The 16,978-nt window shown below is 37.8% G+C and overlaps 1 protein-coding gene across 1 annotated transcript in view; it reads left to right on the top strand.

Moving 5' to 3' along the window:
- LOC140515151 (protein regulator of cytokinesis 1-like) overlaps nucleotides 1-13,649 on the top strand; it is a 38,500-nt gene extending 24,851 nt beyond the window's left edge. The window contains exons 6-12 of the mRNA XM_072625699.1: nucleotides 4,453-4,602; nucleotides 5,196-5,343; nucleotides 7,286-7,422; nucleotides 9,057-9,152; nucleotides 11,470-11,616; nucleotides 11,812-11,922; nucleotides 13,315-13,649. Of these exons, the coding sequence (XP_072481800.1) occupies nucleotides 4,453-4,602; nucleotides 5,196-5,343; nucleotides 7,286-7,422; nucleotides 9,057-9,152; nucleotides 11,470-11,616; nucleotides 11,812-11,922; nucleotides 13,315-13,320 (795 nt within the window). The 3' untranslated portion in view covers nucleotides 13,321-13,649. The remainder of the gene's footprint in view (nucleotides 1-4,452; nucleotides 4,603-5,195; nucleotides 5,344-7,285; nucleotides 7,423-9,056; nucleotides 9,153-11,469; nucleotides 11,617-11,811; nucleotides 11,923-13,314) is intronic.
- The last annotated feature ends 3,329 nt before the right edge of the window (nucleotides 13,650-16,978 follow it).

Here is a 16,978-nt window from a genome sequence, read left to right as displayed (position 1 = left end):
ATCTTAGAAGGTCCACAGAAATGGACAGTTTTGATTCCATAAAATTTTAACAAAATACAGTTAAAATGAGACAGGATGCCAAATGGTTATATATGAATACACAATTCTTAAAGGAAGAAACTGAAGCTATTTCTATATAACCACATGAAAAAATGCTCCAAATCACTAATTATTGTGGTGTTGTTCAATCATTTCCATCATGTTTAACTCTTCAGGACTATTTTGGAGTTTTCTTAGCAAAGATACTAGAGCGGTTTGCCATTCCTTCTCCAGGTCATTTTTATAGATGATGAACCATTTCAAACTGGGTTAAGTGACCTGCTTAGGGTCATCAGCTCCTAAGTGTCTGAGACCAGATTTGAACTCCTGAAGATGAATCTTCCTGATTCCCAAATGTAACACCAATATGCTGTTCACAGCACCTACAGCGGCCATGAATATCCCAGTGAAATTCTGAATTGTGAAATACCACAGACTGTCCACATAGAAGGCAGAACCAAAACATTTATTCAGACACCAGAAAGCCAAATCCATCACAGTAACAAAAATCTATACACAACAACAATGCAGAGGACAATACCATCCCCAAGCCTTCTCGCTGCTAGGCTTCCCACAAACCAGCTCCATTAAACAAATTACAAACAAGCTTTCTCACTCACCCTAGCCAGCTGCCTGCATCCTTCCTAGTTCTCACTGCTCTCCAAACTAAATTCTCAGCTCTGCTCTACCTCTACCTCTTCCTTTTCCACCCATTCAGCAAACTCCTCTCACTACAGGTTCCATGTGACTCAAACTCATTTGACCCATGCAGTCACATGGGTCTATTAATGAATGAGAAAAATCTCCCCATATTAAAATACCATCACACCAACCCAGTGATCTATCCTTGCATTACTTAACTTTCCTATACTAATAATTAAGGAAATACAAATTAAAGCAACTTAGGTTCTCCCTCACACCCATCCAATTGGTAAAGTTGACAAAAATGGAAAGTGACAGATGTTGGAGAAATTCAGTAGTGAATACAGACAATCGGCCATCCTGTCCTATCAGTTTAAATTCGATATATACTTGAAAAAATAATCTGTGTCTAATAGAGATAGACAATTTCCTACACAATCCTTTTTTTCTGTTCCTCATGTAATGGAAATATCCATGTTTGTCGAGGTCATGATAAAAAAGAAACCTTTTTTTTCCCCAGATACATTTGAAAGGTATCAAAGGTGAGTGGAAATGTGCTGATTTCCAAGTTTGTAGCATCTCTCCAGTGGAGGGATTTTCAGAGATCACTAATGATGGATTAGCTGTCATATTCACCAGTTATTTCAGACAGTTGTGTGTTTGAGTCTAGTGACTTTAACTCATTGAAGGCAACTAGAGATTCTCTTACCATCACCTCACTTATCTTCAGTTTCAACTTCCTGTCAACCATGTTTTTTTTGTCCTTCCTGAGATGAAAATCATTCTTCTTGGTGTAAAGCAAAGAGAAGCAAAACAAGAGTTGCATAGTTCTGCATTCTCCTTTTTATCCTTTCTTATTGTCCAGGCCATCCCAAACAGCAGTCCTGTCTCTTTGTTCTTTGTCTTGCCCCTCCATACCTAAAAAAGACCCCTTTGTTTTCCTTAGGATTCATCAGTAGCCTCAGCTCATTCTGAGTTTCAGATTCTACTTATATTTAAACCATAACGCTATTTTATACCCATCGACTGTTAATCTTTCTTTACTTCTACAGGTATATGTGTGTGTATGTGTATGTGTGTGTGTATATATATATATATATATGTGTGTGTGTGTGTGTGTGTGTATACACACACACACACACACACACACACACACACACACACATATTTTAAGCATCTAAATTGGTGACTGTTTTCTCCATATTGGTCCATTTCTACAAACATTTCTTCCTTTTTCTGTTTTATCAGATTCTTTTATTTGTTCCTTCAGAGTTCTTCAGAATTTCCTGTCTTTCTTGGCCTAGCTCCCTCTGTAGAATTTTAGGCCATGGGATAGTACCTGCTCTTTCTTTGAATCTTCTGAAATTGGATTGCCCTCCTAAAATCCAAAATGTATTCTGGGATGCTCAATTTCCCTTTTTTCTATCAGAAATGTTAAAATAGCATGGTCACTTCCTCACAGGGTACCCATTCCTTTAAATTTGCAGCCAGTTCCTTATTTTAGTCAGAATCCAAAGCCAGACGAGTACTTTCTGCAGCTTTTTTTAATTTTGGGGAGTAAAATTATCATTGAGAAGTCAATAATTTGACAGAAAATCCTAGCATGTCTAGATATTTGAAGGTCAGGTCTATCTCTGTTTCTCAAATATTATGCATTCTATATTCTCTTTCTGCTTAGGTCAGCTGTAGTGTGGTAATATTGGCATCTGTTTCTCCCTTCATGTATCCTTACCCAAATGTTTTACACATCATTCCCAAACTAGAGAGGTGAATTTCCTCAGGAGGCATTCTTCATATGCAACAGTACTCTACCATCCCTATAATCTTTTCTCTTCCCTTTAAGTAGAGTCTGCCCTTTAAAGCCATATTCCAACTATGTATCCCATCCTACAATTCTCAGTTATAGCTGTGATATCATATTTATCCCCTTGCACTGAGATAGCTAGTTCATCTTATTATCCATATTTTATGTATTTGTGCATTGACATTTGAGGCTGCACGTCATATTGCAAGCTTGGAGACTGTTTTCTGTGTATTGATTTGTCGACTTTGGGGGTATTATTCTTTCTATGTTGAACCTGCTACTCCCTGTAGTATCTGGCTTGGCAAATATCTGTGAATAATTTTCTCCCTTCCCCGCCCCCCCCCCCCCCACATTTTCAGTATAGACAGTATAGACTATATATCAGATGAAAAGACTGCAGGCAAATATATTTTTGCTGGCTCTTGTTAGGTGTACTGAAGCTTTGGGTAAGTGCTCATCAGTCCTTTCATTTAAGCTTTGGTCCAGAAATCCAAATTCTCTTTTTAGCCTTCTTAATCAGTTCACTTCCAACATCCACCTCTCCTCATAGCCTTTTCTTCAATTAGTAGCAATGGGGAAAATATCCTAAGGCCTTTGTTTTCTTGTACAGTGTTTCATAATCACTGCTACTCTTCTCGATATGATTTATCCTTTTGCGAACTGCTAGGAGAGGGCAGTGGTAATGTTAATAGGTTACATTTATACAGTTCCTTAAAATTTACAGAGTATTTTACAATCTCATGAGGAAACCAAGGCAGAGACTAAGTGACTTTCCCAGAATCACACTGCTAGTAAGTGTCTGAGGTAGAATTGGAATCTAAATCTAAGACTTTAGCCATTATCACAATGTTTTATATATTCAGTCTACCTCTGAATTATACATGGTTGATGTACCCCTCAGCAGGAAGTCACCTCTATTTCTTCTTCATCTGACTAGTACTAAAGAACCCTGCTCTTGGCAACATACCAGTTTCACATTGTCCTTCCTTCAGAGCAGAACACAAGGAGCTGTTTCCTCCTGAGAGGGCCCACTTCCTTGCTCTGTGGAAAGAGCCTTGTATCAGTTGCAGAGCTCAAAATGATGAAATCTTCCTTCTCCACCCCCATCACATTTTTTTCCATCCTTCTGCCTCCCCACACAGGTTTGGATTCCCTTATGCCTCTTCCTGTTTTTATTCTTTTGAAATACTTCTTTTCATTCTTTACATGCTCATTTCATTTGCCGTGACACCTTGCAGTATAAACTTGAGAATCAGAATTGTTTCATTCTTTGGTTTTGAATTATTCTTCACTGATAGATAAACATAATGTATTTTCTCCAAATTGTTACAAAATTGCCCATGTTCTTCCAACTTGTGGGAAGTGGTAGGCTTGGTGAATAGTTGCTTGTTCCTACCAATTCACCACCTCTGGGTTTCTGAAAGACCTTTATTTATAGTAAACTTCCTAGTCCTTTTCACCAGCTTGTTCAGCTGCCTTAATCCTAGTTAATATTTCTGTCAAAGCCCTAATACAAACAGAAGCAGCACTGAACTATTATCTGAAAGGCTTTAAATAGAAACCCAACACCTAGCCAGTTTTCACTTCCTGGCTATTTCTAAACCATGTTGCTTCAACTCATTTCCACTGGAATGTGGTTTCTGTCCCTAGGATTCTGGCCTCCCATGAGTGAACTTTTGCCATGGAATTATCAGAGCGCCACAGCACTACCAGCCAATTCCAAGCCAGGTTGCCAGTCATGTCTACCTCCCTTTCATGTGTTATCTTCCCACGTTAGAACAAAAGCTCCTTGAGAGCAGTAATTAGAGTAAGCCCTTAATGTTTTTTCATTAATTCACTCTTTTTTAGGCTGATCAGATTTCAGACATCCAGTCTGTTCCTCTACCTTGTTGTGTCAGCATCTGCAGCTATTTGTCTTTAGAGGGAGGTACTTTGCTTTGAATAAGAACTCATTTTCTTTGTTGCAGCTAGAAATGGAGAAAATTGAGAATGAAGCTGTATGTAAAGGCCTACGCTCTCGAATCATGGAACTCTGGCTCTGGTTACAAATACCTATGGAGGAGAGAGAAGCTCTGGCCGCATCCCTGACTGGGTCAAAGTCCAAAATCAGAAAAATGGTAAGAAAATATCATATGCTAGAGATGGGCAACCTTTCTAACCTGGTATGTCAAGGTTCTGATTCTTTTTGTTAAGTGTGCCAGACATGGTGGGAAGAAAGGATTGATGACTGCTGTCCAGCCTCTGACCTGTGAAACATTTTTTGCAGCATGGAAATGGGGTGCATTATCTTTGGTGTGTATACCATAGATTGCCAACTCTTATAACAAAAGTTATGTTTTTCCACTAGTTTTGGCAAGGAGACCTTAAATATGTCTCCAGGCCTTCTGGGTTTTGGTTACTGTCCTCTGAAAGCTATTTTAGAACTTTGTGGAAAACTTAGGAAACTAATGACCCTCTTTTATAGATTCATTCTTGGAAACCATCTTGGAACATACTTTTAAGTCACTGAATATCTTATATTATGAATTAACCCTTTATGGCCGGTACTCTTGCCTGTTATTTGGAACTCTGAAAACTTGGCAGATGATTAGGTGAAATCAAAGTCTAAACTGTTGCTTGACTAAACAGAAGAAGCTTGGCATAAAACTAATATTAAACCTGTTCTAGAGAAAAAGGAGAGGCATTTTTGGCACTTTTCTCCCCTTTGCAGCTACAATTAGAAGCGGATCGGTTGGAGGATCTGAGACTTCAGAACTTGAAGAAAATGATTACAGCAATCAGGGTGGAGCTGGTGCTATATTGGGAAAGATGCTTTTACAGTCAACAGCAGAAAGAAGCCTTCACCCATTACTGTGATGGTTAGTATGGATAGACTTGCCTGCTTACTACTGTATTTCTATAAGCCAGGTCTCCTGACAAGAAGAAAATACATTTGAAAAGGAATTCAAGCTAGATTATTTTTTCTGGTTATCAATGTAATTCTTGTACAGATACTGTTTGTAAGGCTGTTAGAAGTAATCTGCAGCTTCTCTCATTTGAAGCATTTTTTCTAGAAATGATATGACAGAGTAAGAAAGGAATACGAAACTTTTCCTTCTTGAATCTTTTAATTTTAGCTGGCCACCTTGGATGAGATACATCTATGCTTATCAAGTATGTGAATTCTGACCATGCTTAATCCTGATGCAGAGGATGCAAAAGAAGTTTAGAAAACTTGGGTCCTACCCTTAAGGAGCTTATATTTTCATTGGAGAGAGATGGCTAACACAAACATGATAAATATCATGAAATAACCATAGACAATAGAAGGCAGTATGTGATTATATGAAAAGAAATAGTACAATTAAATACTAGACAAACAGTAACTGAGATGAAATGGCAGGGAAAAACTGGAAGTAGGAGGTAAAATTTGACCTGGGCTTGAAATCAGGATAGATAGTATTTTGATAAAAAGTGTAGAATAGATATAGTATGAATGAAAGCATGGAGGTTAGAATGAACATAGTATTATCTATTTGGGGGAGGAGTGTGAAAAGTAAGGTTGTGCCATTAGGGGTATTAGAACATGCATTCTTAACCTTTGTGACATAGACCTCTTGGGCAGTCTGAAGGCTCTGGACCCTTAATCAAAAGAATGTTTTTAACTGCCTAAAATAAAACACAAAGAATTACAAAAGAAACCGATTATATTTAGTTGTGTGTGTGTGTGTGTGTGTGTGTGTGTATCCAGAGAGAGACAGCAGAGACACAGAGAGAGAATATGCATGCATGTATTCATATATGTGTATGTATATATGTATTTTTTCCTGGCCCTAGAAGGATGAATAAAAGAATATGGTCTTTATTCTTTGGGTGGAGAGCCATCAAAAGCTTTTGAGCCAAAGGGTGGTTATTATATTTTATTAAGGTTAGTTTAGAGAGAGATTGGTCATGTGCTTTGTGCATTGGGGATACAAAGAATGACAAAAAAGTCTTTACCCTCAAAAAGTTCACAACTGATGGAAGAAACAACATGCAAACAATTATGTACAAGCAACATCCAATGCAAATTGGAAGTAAAATGAGGGAATGCAGTATCATTAAGGGAGAAGGCTTCTTGCAGAAGGGTGAGATTTTAGTTGAGAAGGTGAGATTTTAGTTGAGACTTGAAGGCAACCAGAGAAACCAAGAGGCAGAGATAAAGAGGGATAGAGAGCCTTTACAAATCCCTAGAGTTGAAAGGAGGAGGGTCTTTGGAACTCAAAGTTATAAAAAGTAAAGGTTAAAAATTGTTTTTACATGTAATAGGGGAAAATATTAAAATCAAATCAATAAAGAGATTGTAGATAGCTTTAGAGACAATTGAATGATGAGGTCAGAAGCCAGATTGGACAAAGCTAAGAGGAAAAGAAGTGAAGGCATAGACTGTAGATATCTTCCTTAAGGAGGTCAGCTACAAAAGAGAGGAGAGCTCTGTAGGTTAATAACCAGGACAGAGAGATGGATCAAGTGAGAATTTAAGGGTGGACGAGATAGGGGCATGTTTGTAGATGTCAGGGAAACCTGTAGTAGACAGGGAGAAATGAAAGATATTGGAGAAGGTAGGGAAGAGAAGAGCAATTTGATGGAAAAGGATAGGATGAAATGGATCGAGTGAGGCTCAAGTGATCAAGAAGCTGGGATAAGAAAGAGTGTAAGTGTCTCGTTATACTTGGAAAATTGGGGTATTTTACTGTACTGGAAACAGGAAATACAAGTGATACTAGGTTATTTAAGTTTAGAGGAATTTCAAAATTTGACTCCATCATTACCCTTACACAGAGAACTACACAGAAATCTTGCTACAGCTACATGATGAAGAACTTGTGAAGTTGAAACAATATTATGACTCCCACAAAGAACTCTTTGAAGGTGTTCTGAAGTGGGAAAAGAGCTGGAGTCTTTTCTTGGAGCTTGAGGTATTTTTTCAGAGGGAGGGAAGGAAGGAAAGGTAAGAACAGAAGAAATAAATTACCCTGAACACAATTGCTTAAACCCTATTCCCTTGCTGCAATGAGATATCTGAAAGCTGGTTTTGCCTCCTAAGTCTCCTCTTTACCACAGGTCATGTCTTGTTGACTTCTCATGAACCTACTTAAAGATCAGTTCTAGTTGGGAATATTTTGGATTCCTTTTCTAGCAGCTTAGTTGTTAGTGCAGGGAAGGAATATCTTTTTGCCTCCTGGAAGGTATGGTTTTATGGAATTAAAGGACTTTCAGGAACTAAATCTTCGTTCTATGTTTGGATTTATTAGTTAAATAGTAGCTCTCATTAAATTATGTTGTCTCAATTTACAGCAGCAGATGACTATAGTAACCTTGTGTTTTACAAGTGTGTAAAGACTTACATTTTGGGGATAAGAATTCATTTTTTAGTAAAAAAAAAATGTTGAAAAAACTGGAAAGCAGTTTGGCAGAAATTGAGAATAGACCATTATCTTATACCATTTACCAAGATAAGGTCAAAATGGAGACATGACTGAGATAGAAAGAGAGATATTACAAGAAAATTTGAAGAACATGGGACATATTACTTATCAGACTTAGAGGTTAACAATTTTTGAATAACAAGAGAGAGAGCAGCATGAGGTGTAAAATGCATAATTTCAATTACATTAAATTAAAAATGTTTTGTACAAACAAAGCAAACATAGCCAAATTCAGAAGCAAAGCAGAAAATTGGGAAACAATCTTATACATTATTTCTCAAATAAAGGAAGAGGAAAGTAGCAAATTTTGGAGGGGAGGTGGAACAATTGGGACACTAATTCATTGTTGGTGGAACTGTGAACTGATCCAACCATTCTGGAGAGCAATCTGGACGAATTATTAAACTGTCTATACCCTTTGACCCAGCAATATCACTACTAGTTGTATGTGCAGAGATGATTACGGAAAAACAAAAAGAGCCTATATGTTTTAAAATATAGCAGCTCTCCTTCTGGTGGCAAAACTGGAAATTTCAGGGATGCCTGTCAGTTGGGAATTGGCTGAACAAGTTGTGTCTTATCATTATGATGGAATACTTTTATGCTATCTGAAATGATGAGCTCAGTGACCTTGGAAAAACATGGATAAATTTGCACAAAATTATGAAGAGCAAAATGGACAGAACAAAGAGAATATTTTATACGATAAAAGCAATGTTGTTTTAAGAAAAACTTGAAGCAACTAAGTCATTTTGACTATTATAAATACCCCAATTAACTACACATGACCTATGGAGGGAGATGCAACCTGAATCCAGAAAAAGAACTGATAAATAGAAGTATGTATAGAATGATTTCACATATAAATACATATCTGTGTCTAATGGTGGCCATCTCTATGGCCAGAGTGGAGAGGGAAGAAAAAAAGAAAAAAAGAACTTGTGCAATAGGTTTAATATATATTTTATATAAATAACAAGTTGTAGATAATAGATTTGCAGTTTCATGTGCAGTCCTCTTTTTTTCCTATTTTAATGTGTCATGGAAATGTCTGTTTTATTTCTTAAGTTCAGAATAAAATAAATTTTGAAAAATAAATAAAACAAAATATATTGTCTCCACAGAGAAAAACTTCAGATCCAAGTAGATTTATGAACCGTGGTGGAAATCTCTTGAAAGAAGAAAAGCAACGAGCCACGCTCCAAAAAACACTCTCTAAGGTAGACAATGCTTTTTGGCGTGCTCCTTGTGTTTTGCATGCAGGGTCCCTTATTTCAAATCTATCTAAAAAGCAGAATGAGGAAAACAACACACACTGATTATAACAACATCAATGGAAGGAACAAAATTTTGAAACTGAATGCTACTTGATGATAATAACCAAACTTGAGCTGGAAGAATTAAGAAAATGTCCCTTAATATCCCTTTCTTCTTTGTAGATGTGGAGTTTTTAATTTGGATTGATGTCTTAGTTAGTTTCGCTGAACTGCTTTGTGCCCCCACCTCCACCCAATTTTGTTCTTTGTTATAAAGGATGACACACTGAGGAGGAAAGAATGAAAGAGATAAATTCAGGAATAAAGGTGACAAAAAATTAGATACCAATAATATCTTTTAAAATCTATCCTTTAAGTTTTCTGCCCAGCAATGACTATAGTAGTCCACTGTTTGATAAACTCAAAGATTCCAACTTCTGGGATAAGAACTCATTATTTAACAAAAACTGCTGGGAATATTGGAAAATAGTATGGCAGAAACTAGGCATAGATCAGCGTCTTTCACCATATACCATGATAAAGTCAAAATGGGTACAAGATTTAGATATAAAGGCTGATACTATAAGCAAACCAGGAGAGCAAGGAATAGTTTACCTGTCAGACTTATGGAGAACAGAAGAATTTATGACCGAACAAAAGATAGAGAACATTATGAAATACAAAATGGATAATTTTGATTACATTAAATTGCAGTTTTTGCACAAGCAAAGCCAATGCAGCTGAGATTAGAAGGGAAGCAGAAAGATGAGAAACAATTTTTACAAGTGTCTCTGATAAAGGCCTAATTTCTAAAATTTAGAAAATTTAATATTTTAAATATTAAAGTCATTCCACAATTGATAAACGGTCAAAGGAGATGAACAGGCAATTTTCAGAGGAAGAAATGAAAGCTCTCTCTAGTCATATGAAAAAATGCTCTGTTACTATTGATTAGAGAAATGCAAATCAAAACAATTCTGAGGTACCACCTTATAGCTATCAGATTGGCTAGCATGACAAAATAGGAAAGTGATACATTTTAGAGAAGATGTGGAAAAGTTGGAACACTAATTCATTGTTGGTGGAGCTGTCAGCTGATCCAACCATTCTGGAGAGCAATTTGCAACTATGCCCAAAGGGCTATAAAAATATGCATACCCTTTGACCCAGCAATACCCCTTCAAGGACTGTATCTCAAAGAGAGCATAAAACTGGGAAAAAGACCCACACGTACAAAAAACATTTATACCAACTCTTTTTTGTGGTGGCCAAGAACTGGAAATCGAGGGAATGCCCATCCATTGGGGAATGACTAAGTAAGTTATGGTATGTGAATATCATGGAATACTAATATTCCATAAGAAATGATGATCAAGTGGGCTTCAGAACAACCTAGAAAGACATACATGAACTGATGCTGAGTGAGGGGAGCAGAACCAGGAGAGTATTGTATTCAGTAACAGCCACATTGTGTGATGGCCCACATTGATAGACAACTCCAAAATCTCATGATGGAAAATGCTATCCACATCCAGAGAGAAAACTATGGGATCTGAATGCAGATCAAAGCATACTACTTGCTTTCTTTTTTGTTTGTTTCTTCTTTCTCTTGGTTCCTCCCATTAATTCTAGTTCTTCTTTACAACATAGCTAATGTGAAAATATATTGAATATTAATGTATATGTGGAGACTATATCAGATTGCAAGCCATCTTGGGGAGGGGGAGAAAATTTAGAACTTAAAATCTTATGGAAGTGAATGTTGAAAACTAAATATAAATAAATAAATTTAAAAAAAGTTTTCTGCCCAAGAAACAAGTCCCTCTATATTAATTTCTCCGAACAGATAGAATGCTATATGATAGCTCTTTCAGGAAGTCCATCCTTGCTAGAGTTGTCCATTGGGTCACAGAAGATGTTCTCAGGGTAGAACTTCCTCATGAATAAGGATTCTCATGAAGACCTCCAGTCGTTGAGACGTGGGCTTTGCTGTATACCATAGCATCAAATGCCGTCAAGACAAACAAATTTGAAAAAGAATGACTGTGGTTTATATCTCTTTCCTCCATCATGTGTTTTCTAAATAAGCCTGGATTTTGTTTCCTATGATCAATTTTACATACATTCTCTGTCTTTGTCTCGTGTTTTACTTAGAGTCACAAACATAGTGAAATAGCACAATGAGCCTCTGAATGGAAGATGTAACCCTTTGAGAACGGCAAGCTTAATAGGATATTAGTAAGTTATTGATAGTAAGCTTTTCTTTTTTTAATGACCTTAGCTAGAAGAAAAGTTGAAAGCACAGATTGAAATGTGGCAAGAGCAACATTCCAAGGTTTTTGTAGTGAATGGCCAGAACTTCCTAGAATATATGACTAAACAGTGGGAGACGTTTCATTTGAAGAAAGAGAAGGAAAAGGAGGAACGAGTAAGTAAGCAAACAGAGAAGCTGTGAGCTCTTTGAGCATTGTATTTCTGCTAAGTTTTATGGATTGTAATAGCATATAGTCCATGTCCTTGCCTTCCATTTTATGCATGCTGTAGACTAGCTTTGGGGCTCTGCCTTCCTACCCTCATTTTGCTTTGGTGTTGTCCTTACCACTGACGATTGTTATTCCTATAGCAACTAAAGAAGAGCCAGCATACAGGAGCAGTAGGGTTACGCAGCAGCAGATCCAGAATACCCTGCAGGAAGCAAGAACCACGGCCTAGTTCATCGGGCAAAGCCCACAAGGTAATCAAGCTTTGCCTTGCTAAAAAGTCTTCCTCCTAGTCAGAGAAGAATCATTTGGAAAAAAGATAGCAGGATTAATATCCAAAATGGCAACCTGCTGGCTTGGAAAGTTTAATCCAAGTTGGTTGAGTCAATGGTATCACAGCCCAGCACCATTTACCTAATCATTGCTTACCTTCTTTTGGGAGTGGGACAGGGACAGTTTCTCATAGATCCTCTACCTCACTAACCACCACAATAACTAGTGAACACTCAGCCGTCTATCTTATTTTAACTGCATTAAGGTTTTAGAGTATGGAGTCAAGAGGATAGGAATTTTCTAGAATTGTATTATAAACTTGGAAGGAAGGAAACAAGAGCCTACTATAGGTGCTATGCTAGGCACTTTTCAAATATTATCTCATTTGATCCTTAAACCTGGGAGGGAAGGATTGTTATTCTCCTCATTTTACAAGTGAGGAAACTGAGTTTAAGTGACTTGCCCAGGTCACACAGGTTTTGAACTCAGATATTCCTGACTCCAGGTCCAGCTTTATGCCTCTCTAAATTAGAATTGAAATTCAAAGCTGGAATAGGCATCAAGCTAGCGTAATAAATGAAGGAACATTAACTATATGACCTATGGGGCTCCTTCTATCTATAAATTCCTTCTGTCTTAAAATTCCATCTAGCAAAGGGATGAACAGTTTTTCCATTGCTATGATTAGTCCTTTTATTATTGACTGATAAGCAAAGGGTTCTCATCATGCCTGTTCCTTTGGTCAGGTTTAAGCCAGGCACTTGCATGAAACAGGATTTCCTGTTGCGGAGCTGCTACTGTTCTCACAGCCTGAGAAACCATGTTTCTTTCTAGTTATTATGATTTCATTAAATGTCCATTAGCTTATTCTTCTGATGGTCTTTATATTTTGCTTCCAACTTCTCTCATGCCATTACACTTCAGCCTAAGGTTGGCTTGGCAGCAGTTCCCAACAGAACTCTCAGCCACAGATAATGATAAACATGTCTTGTCCTTGTAAGAGAAGGTTGAAGTGTCAACGTTTCAGCCTTTTTTGCCCTCTTGGGTACTACCTCTTCACCAAGTATCTTCTAGACATGGTTCAGCATGTCTTAGGGCATAACTTTGTGCACCTGAGCTTTTTGTTACTGTACCAAGCAACTCACCTTGTGTTTTTCCATGACTCTTGCTAGTATAGGTAACTTAGATGTGCCTCATGGCATCATTCCCTCTGCTTGCCCCTTCTAAACCATGCCTGGGACTATCAGTACAGCTGCTCTGCTTGGTGTGTGTCAAGGAAGAAAACTTCTCAGACGTACCAGATTTTTGGGCTCTTTCTGGGAATGTGCTTCCCGCCTCCCACTTTCCTCATCTGCTTTTTATTTCTCTTCCAGCGGTAAAAATCATCGAGGGCTTCCACCTTTGAAATCTTCAGTGCTCTCCCAGTTTGTACTGCTTCATACCTCCTAGACTTCACTACAAGTTTGATTGTTGCGGTTAGTTTGGTTTTTTTTTTCTTTTTTTAAATATTCTTTTTGTTCATGCTGGACACAAGAAAAATACTCTCCTGAATCTAAAGGTCCCTTTGTAGGCCTACATGGTCCTAGAAATTTAACTGTAATATTTATTTATGTTACTTAACAATAATACATATGTATTTCACATGCTTTATCTTTAAGTAAATAATTGAAAGCATAAATGTATACATTAAATATAAAATATTGTATCATTCTCTACCCTGTTTTCTTTTGACTTATTAAAATGAGATCAATTAATTTCTAGTATCTGCAAGAGAAGAAATACCTTTGGTGACCTTTTGGAAAACATTTTGACTAAGGTGATTGAGTCAGAAGAAAGATTACTAGAGATATAGAAGCCAGTGCATAGAAGAGAGGAAAGAGCAGTAGGTCTGTTAAAGATTTGGTGTTTACAATTGATTAGTCACATGCTGTCTGCTAAAATTGGGGGAAAATACAAAATGTAAGTCCCTACCTTTCAGAAGTTCACAGAAAAGGAAATTTAAAACTAATATGAATGGAGTAATTTAAAAGTACAAATCTTGTCCTACATGAATTAAAAGAAAAAGGATTTTTTCATACCTTAGTCAGGATAAATGTGATGGCAGTGGTAGCTAGATCATGCCATATTCATATCATGGAGCAGCTTAGAAGCTTGGGCAGAAAGCATGAACTCAGGACAGTTCAGTCCAGCTAATTGAATTTGTTGGTCCCTTCCTACCTGGCCTATTGCTTGATAATTAACTCGTGCATTGAACATATCAAAAATAAGTGAGGAGGGCAGGGAGAAACTGTGCCAGTCTTATGTAGCCTCTGTCTATTAACTTTCTTATGTAAAAACTTCTTATGTCAAATTACTCATGAATCCCTCCAGGCCAGCTCCAGCTACCAGGACACTTTCATAAACCAGTCACAACTGGAGTATTTTACACATTTTATTATAGTGTTGGAAGCAGGTAATGCTCACAGAGGAGTAGTTGAGATGCCTTTTAGGGGGCTAGAGAATCCACTGGACTGGTGATGGCCCACTTGCCGCCCCACCCCCCAAGTGCCCACATTTGATTGACCGCTGACGGGGGAAATACTACATGCAGCAGTAGCCAAAAAGCTGTCTTGTGATGGGGAGAAAGCTAGTCCCTCTTTACCCTTTTCCCAGTTGCTACCTAACACAACTGCCTTTCCAGCCAGGCACAGCTGCTTCTACATATTTGTTCCTTGTGTAGCAACAGACACTGTGCCTGTTAAGCACTGTTAAGGACAATGCAGAAAGTTAAGAAACAAGGGCTGAAGGGGCTCTTGGCCCCAGCCCTGGCACTGGAAGTGAACCCAACTTCTCTCCTTCTTCTTGCTGGGATTGATAAGCCCATATTCCACTGCCTTTGTAAGGCAAGCAGTTGCTTCCCTTATGACTGATCTAGCTTCATTCACTCATGACAAGGACAGAGGATCTCCAACATCTCACTGTACATTAGTTTCACCATGATTTCCCTTGAAGCCTCCACTATGTTCAGTACCACCACAGCACCATGATGCTGCAGGTCCAGATTAGGACTCAACAGCAAGACTTGTAGGATCTTTAGCCAATGTGTTGTGTAGGAAAAAGACCTGAGAAAGAACCTAAGGTTCTTCAAATACAGAAGTGGGATTGCCCCCCTAAAAGTGGGTTCTTCTCACTCATACAGCATAGTAGAACTATACCTATTCCAGGGATGGATAGCACAAATCATGTCCTAACTATACCCACATGAAAATAATATTTCAGGCAGGGACACTGAGTGAAATAAGGGATTTCCAGACCTTCCTGATGAAAAGGCCAGAGCTCAATAGAAAATTGGATCTTCAAACATAGGTCTTTTATTTTTTATTTATTTTTTATTTTTTTAAATTTATTTACCTATTTATTCATTTCCACAAAATTTTGGGTTCCAAATTTTCTCCCCATTTCACCCCTCCCCCCTAAAATGCCGAGCATTCTAATTGCCCCTATCACCAATCTGCCCTCTCTTCTAACATCCCTCCCTTCCCTTTTCCCCATCTTCTCTTTTGTCCTGTAGGGCAAGATAACTTTCTATACCCCATTATCTGTGTTTCTATTTCCTAGTTGAAAGAACAATACTCAACAGTTGTTCCTAAAACTCTGAGTTTCAACTTCTCCCCATCCCTCCCTCCCCACCCATTCCCTTTGGGAAGGCAGGCAATTCAATATAGGCCATATCTGGGTAGTTTTGTAAATGACTTCCATAATAGTCGTGTTGTGTATGAGTAAATATAATTCCCTCCATCCTGTCCTGCCCACCATTGCTTCTATTCTCTCTTTTGATCCTGTCCCTCCCCAAGAGTGTTGACTTCAAATTGCTCTCTCCTCCCACTGCCCTCCCTTCCATCATCCTCCCAACCCTGCTGATCCCCTTCTCCCCCACTTTCCTGTATTGTAAGATAGGTTTTCATACCAAAATGAGTGTGCATTTTATTTCTTCCTTTAATCGAATGTGATGAGAGTAAACTTCATGTTTTTCTCTCACCTCCCTTCTTTTTCCCTCCACTAAAAAGTCTTTTGCTTGCCTCTTTTATGAGAGATAATTTGCCCCATTCCATTTCTCCCTTTCTCTTCCCTATATATTTCTCTCTCACCGTTTAATTTCATTTTTTTAAAGATATGATCCTATCATATTCAATTCACTCTGTGCTCTGTGTGTGTGTGTGTGTGTGTGTGTGTGTAATCCCACCAGCTACCCAGACACTGAATAGTTTCAAGAGTTCCAAATATTTTCTTTCCATGTAGGAATGTAAACAGTTCAACTTTACTAAGTCCCTTATGATTCTCTTTGCTGTTTACCCTTTAGTGCTTCTCTTTATTCTCGTGTTTGAAGGTCAAATTTTCTTTTCAGCTCTGGTCTTTTCATCAGGAATGCTTGAAAGTCCTCAATTTCATTGAAAGACCATTTTTTCCCCTGAAGTACTATACTCAGTTTTGCTGGGTAGGTGATTCTTGGTTTTAGTTCTAGTTCCTTTGACTTCTGGAATGTCATATTCCTCCCTCTTCTATCCCTTAATGTAGAAGCTGCTAGATCTTGTGTTATCCTGATTGTATTTCCACAATACTTGAATTGTTTCTTTCTAGTTGCTTGCAGTATTTTCTCCTTGACCTGGGAACTCTGGAATTTGGCCACAGAGTTACTAAGAGTTTCTCTTTTTGGATCTTTTTCAGGTGGTGATTGGTGGATTCCTTGAATACTTATTTTACCCTCTGGTTCTAGAATATCAGGGCAGTTTTCCTTGATAATTTCATGAAAGATGATGTCTAGGCTCTTTTTTTGATCATGGCTTTCAAGCAGTCCCATAATTTTTAAATTGTCTCTCCTGGATCTATTTTCCATGTCAGTTGTTTTTCCAATGAGATATTTCACATTATCTTCCATTTTTTCCATTCTTTTGGTTTTGTTTTGTGATTTCTTGGTTTCTCATAAAGTCATTAGCCTCCATCTGTTCCATTCTAATTTTGAAAGAACTATTTTCTTCAGTGAGCTTTTGAACCTCCTTT

The sequence above is a fragment of the Notamacropus eugenii genome, chromosome X (genome assembly GCF_028372415.1).
Source record: "Notamacropus eugenii isolate mMacEug1 chromosome X, mMacEug1.pri_v2, whole genome shotgun sequence".
Taxonomy (NCBI): Eukaryota; Metazoa; Chordata; class Mammalia; order Diprotodontia; family Macropodidae; genus Notamacropus; species Notamacropus eugenii.
The sequence above is the reverse complement of the archived record's forward strand: the minus strand, read 5'-3'. Positions and strand labels throughout refer to the sequence as shown.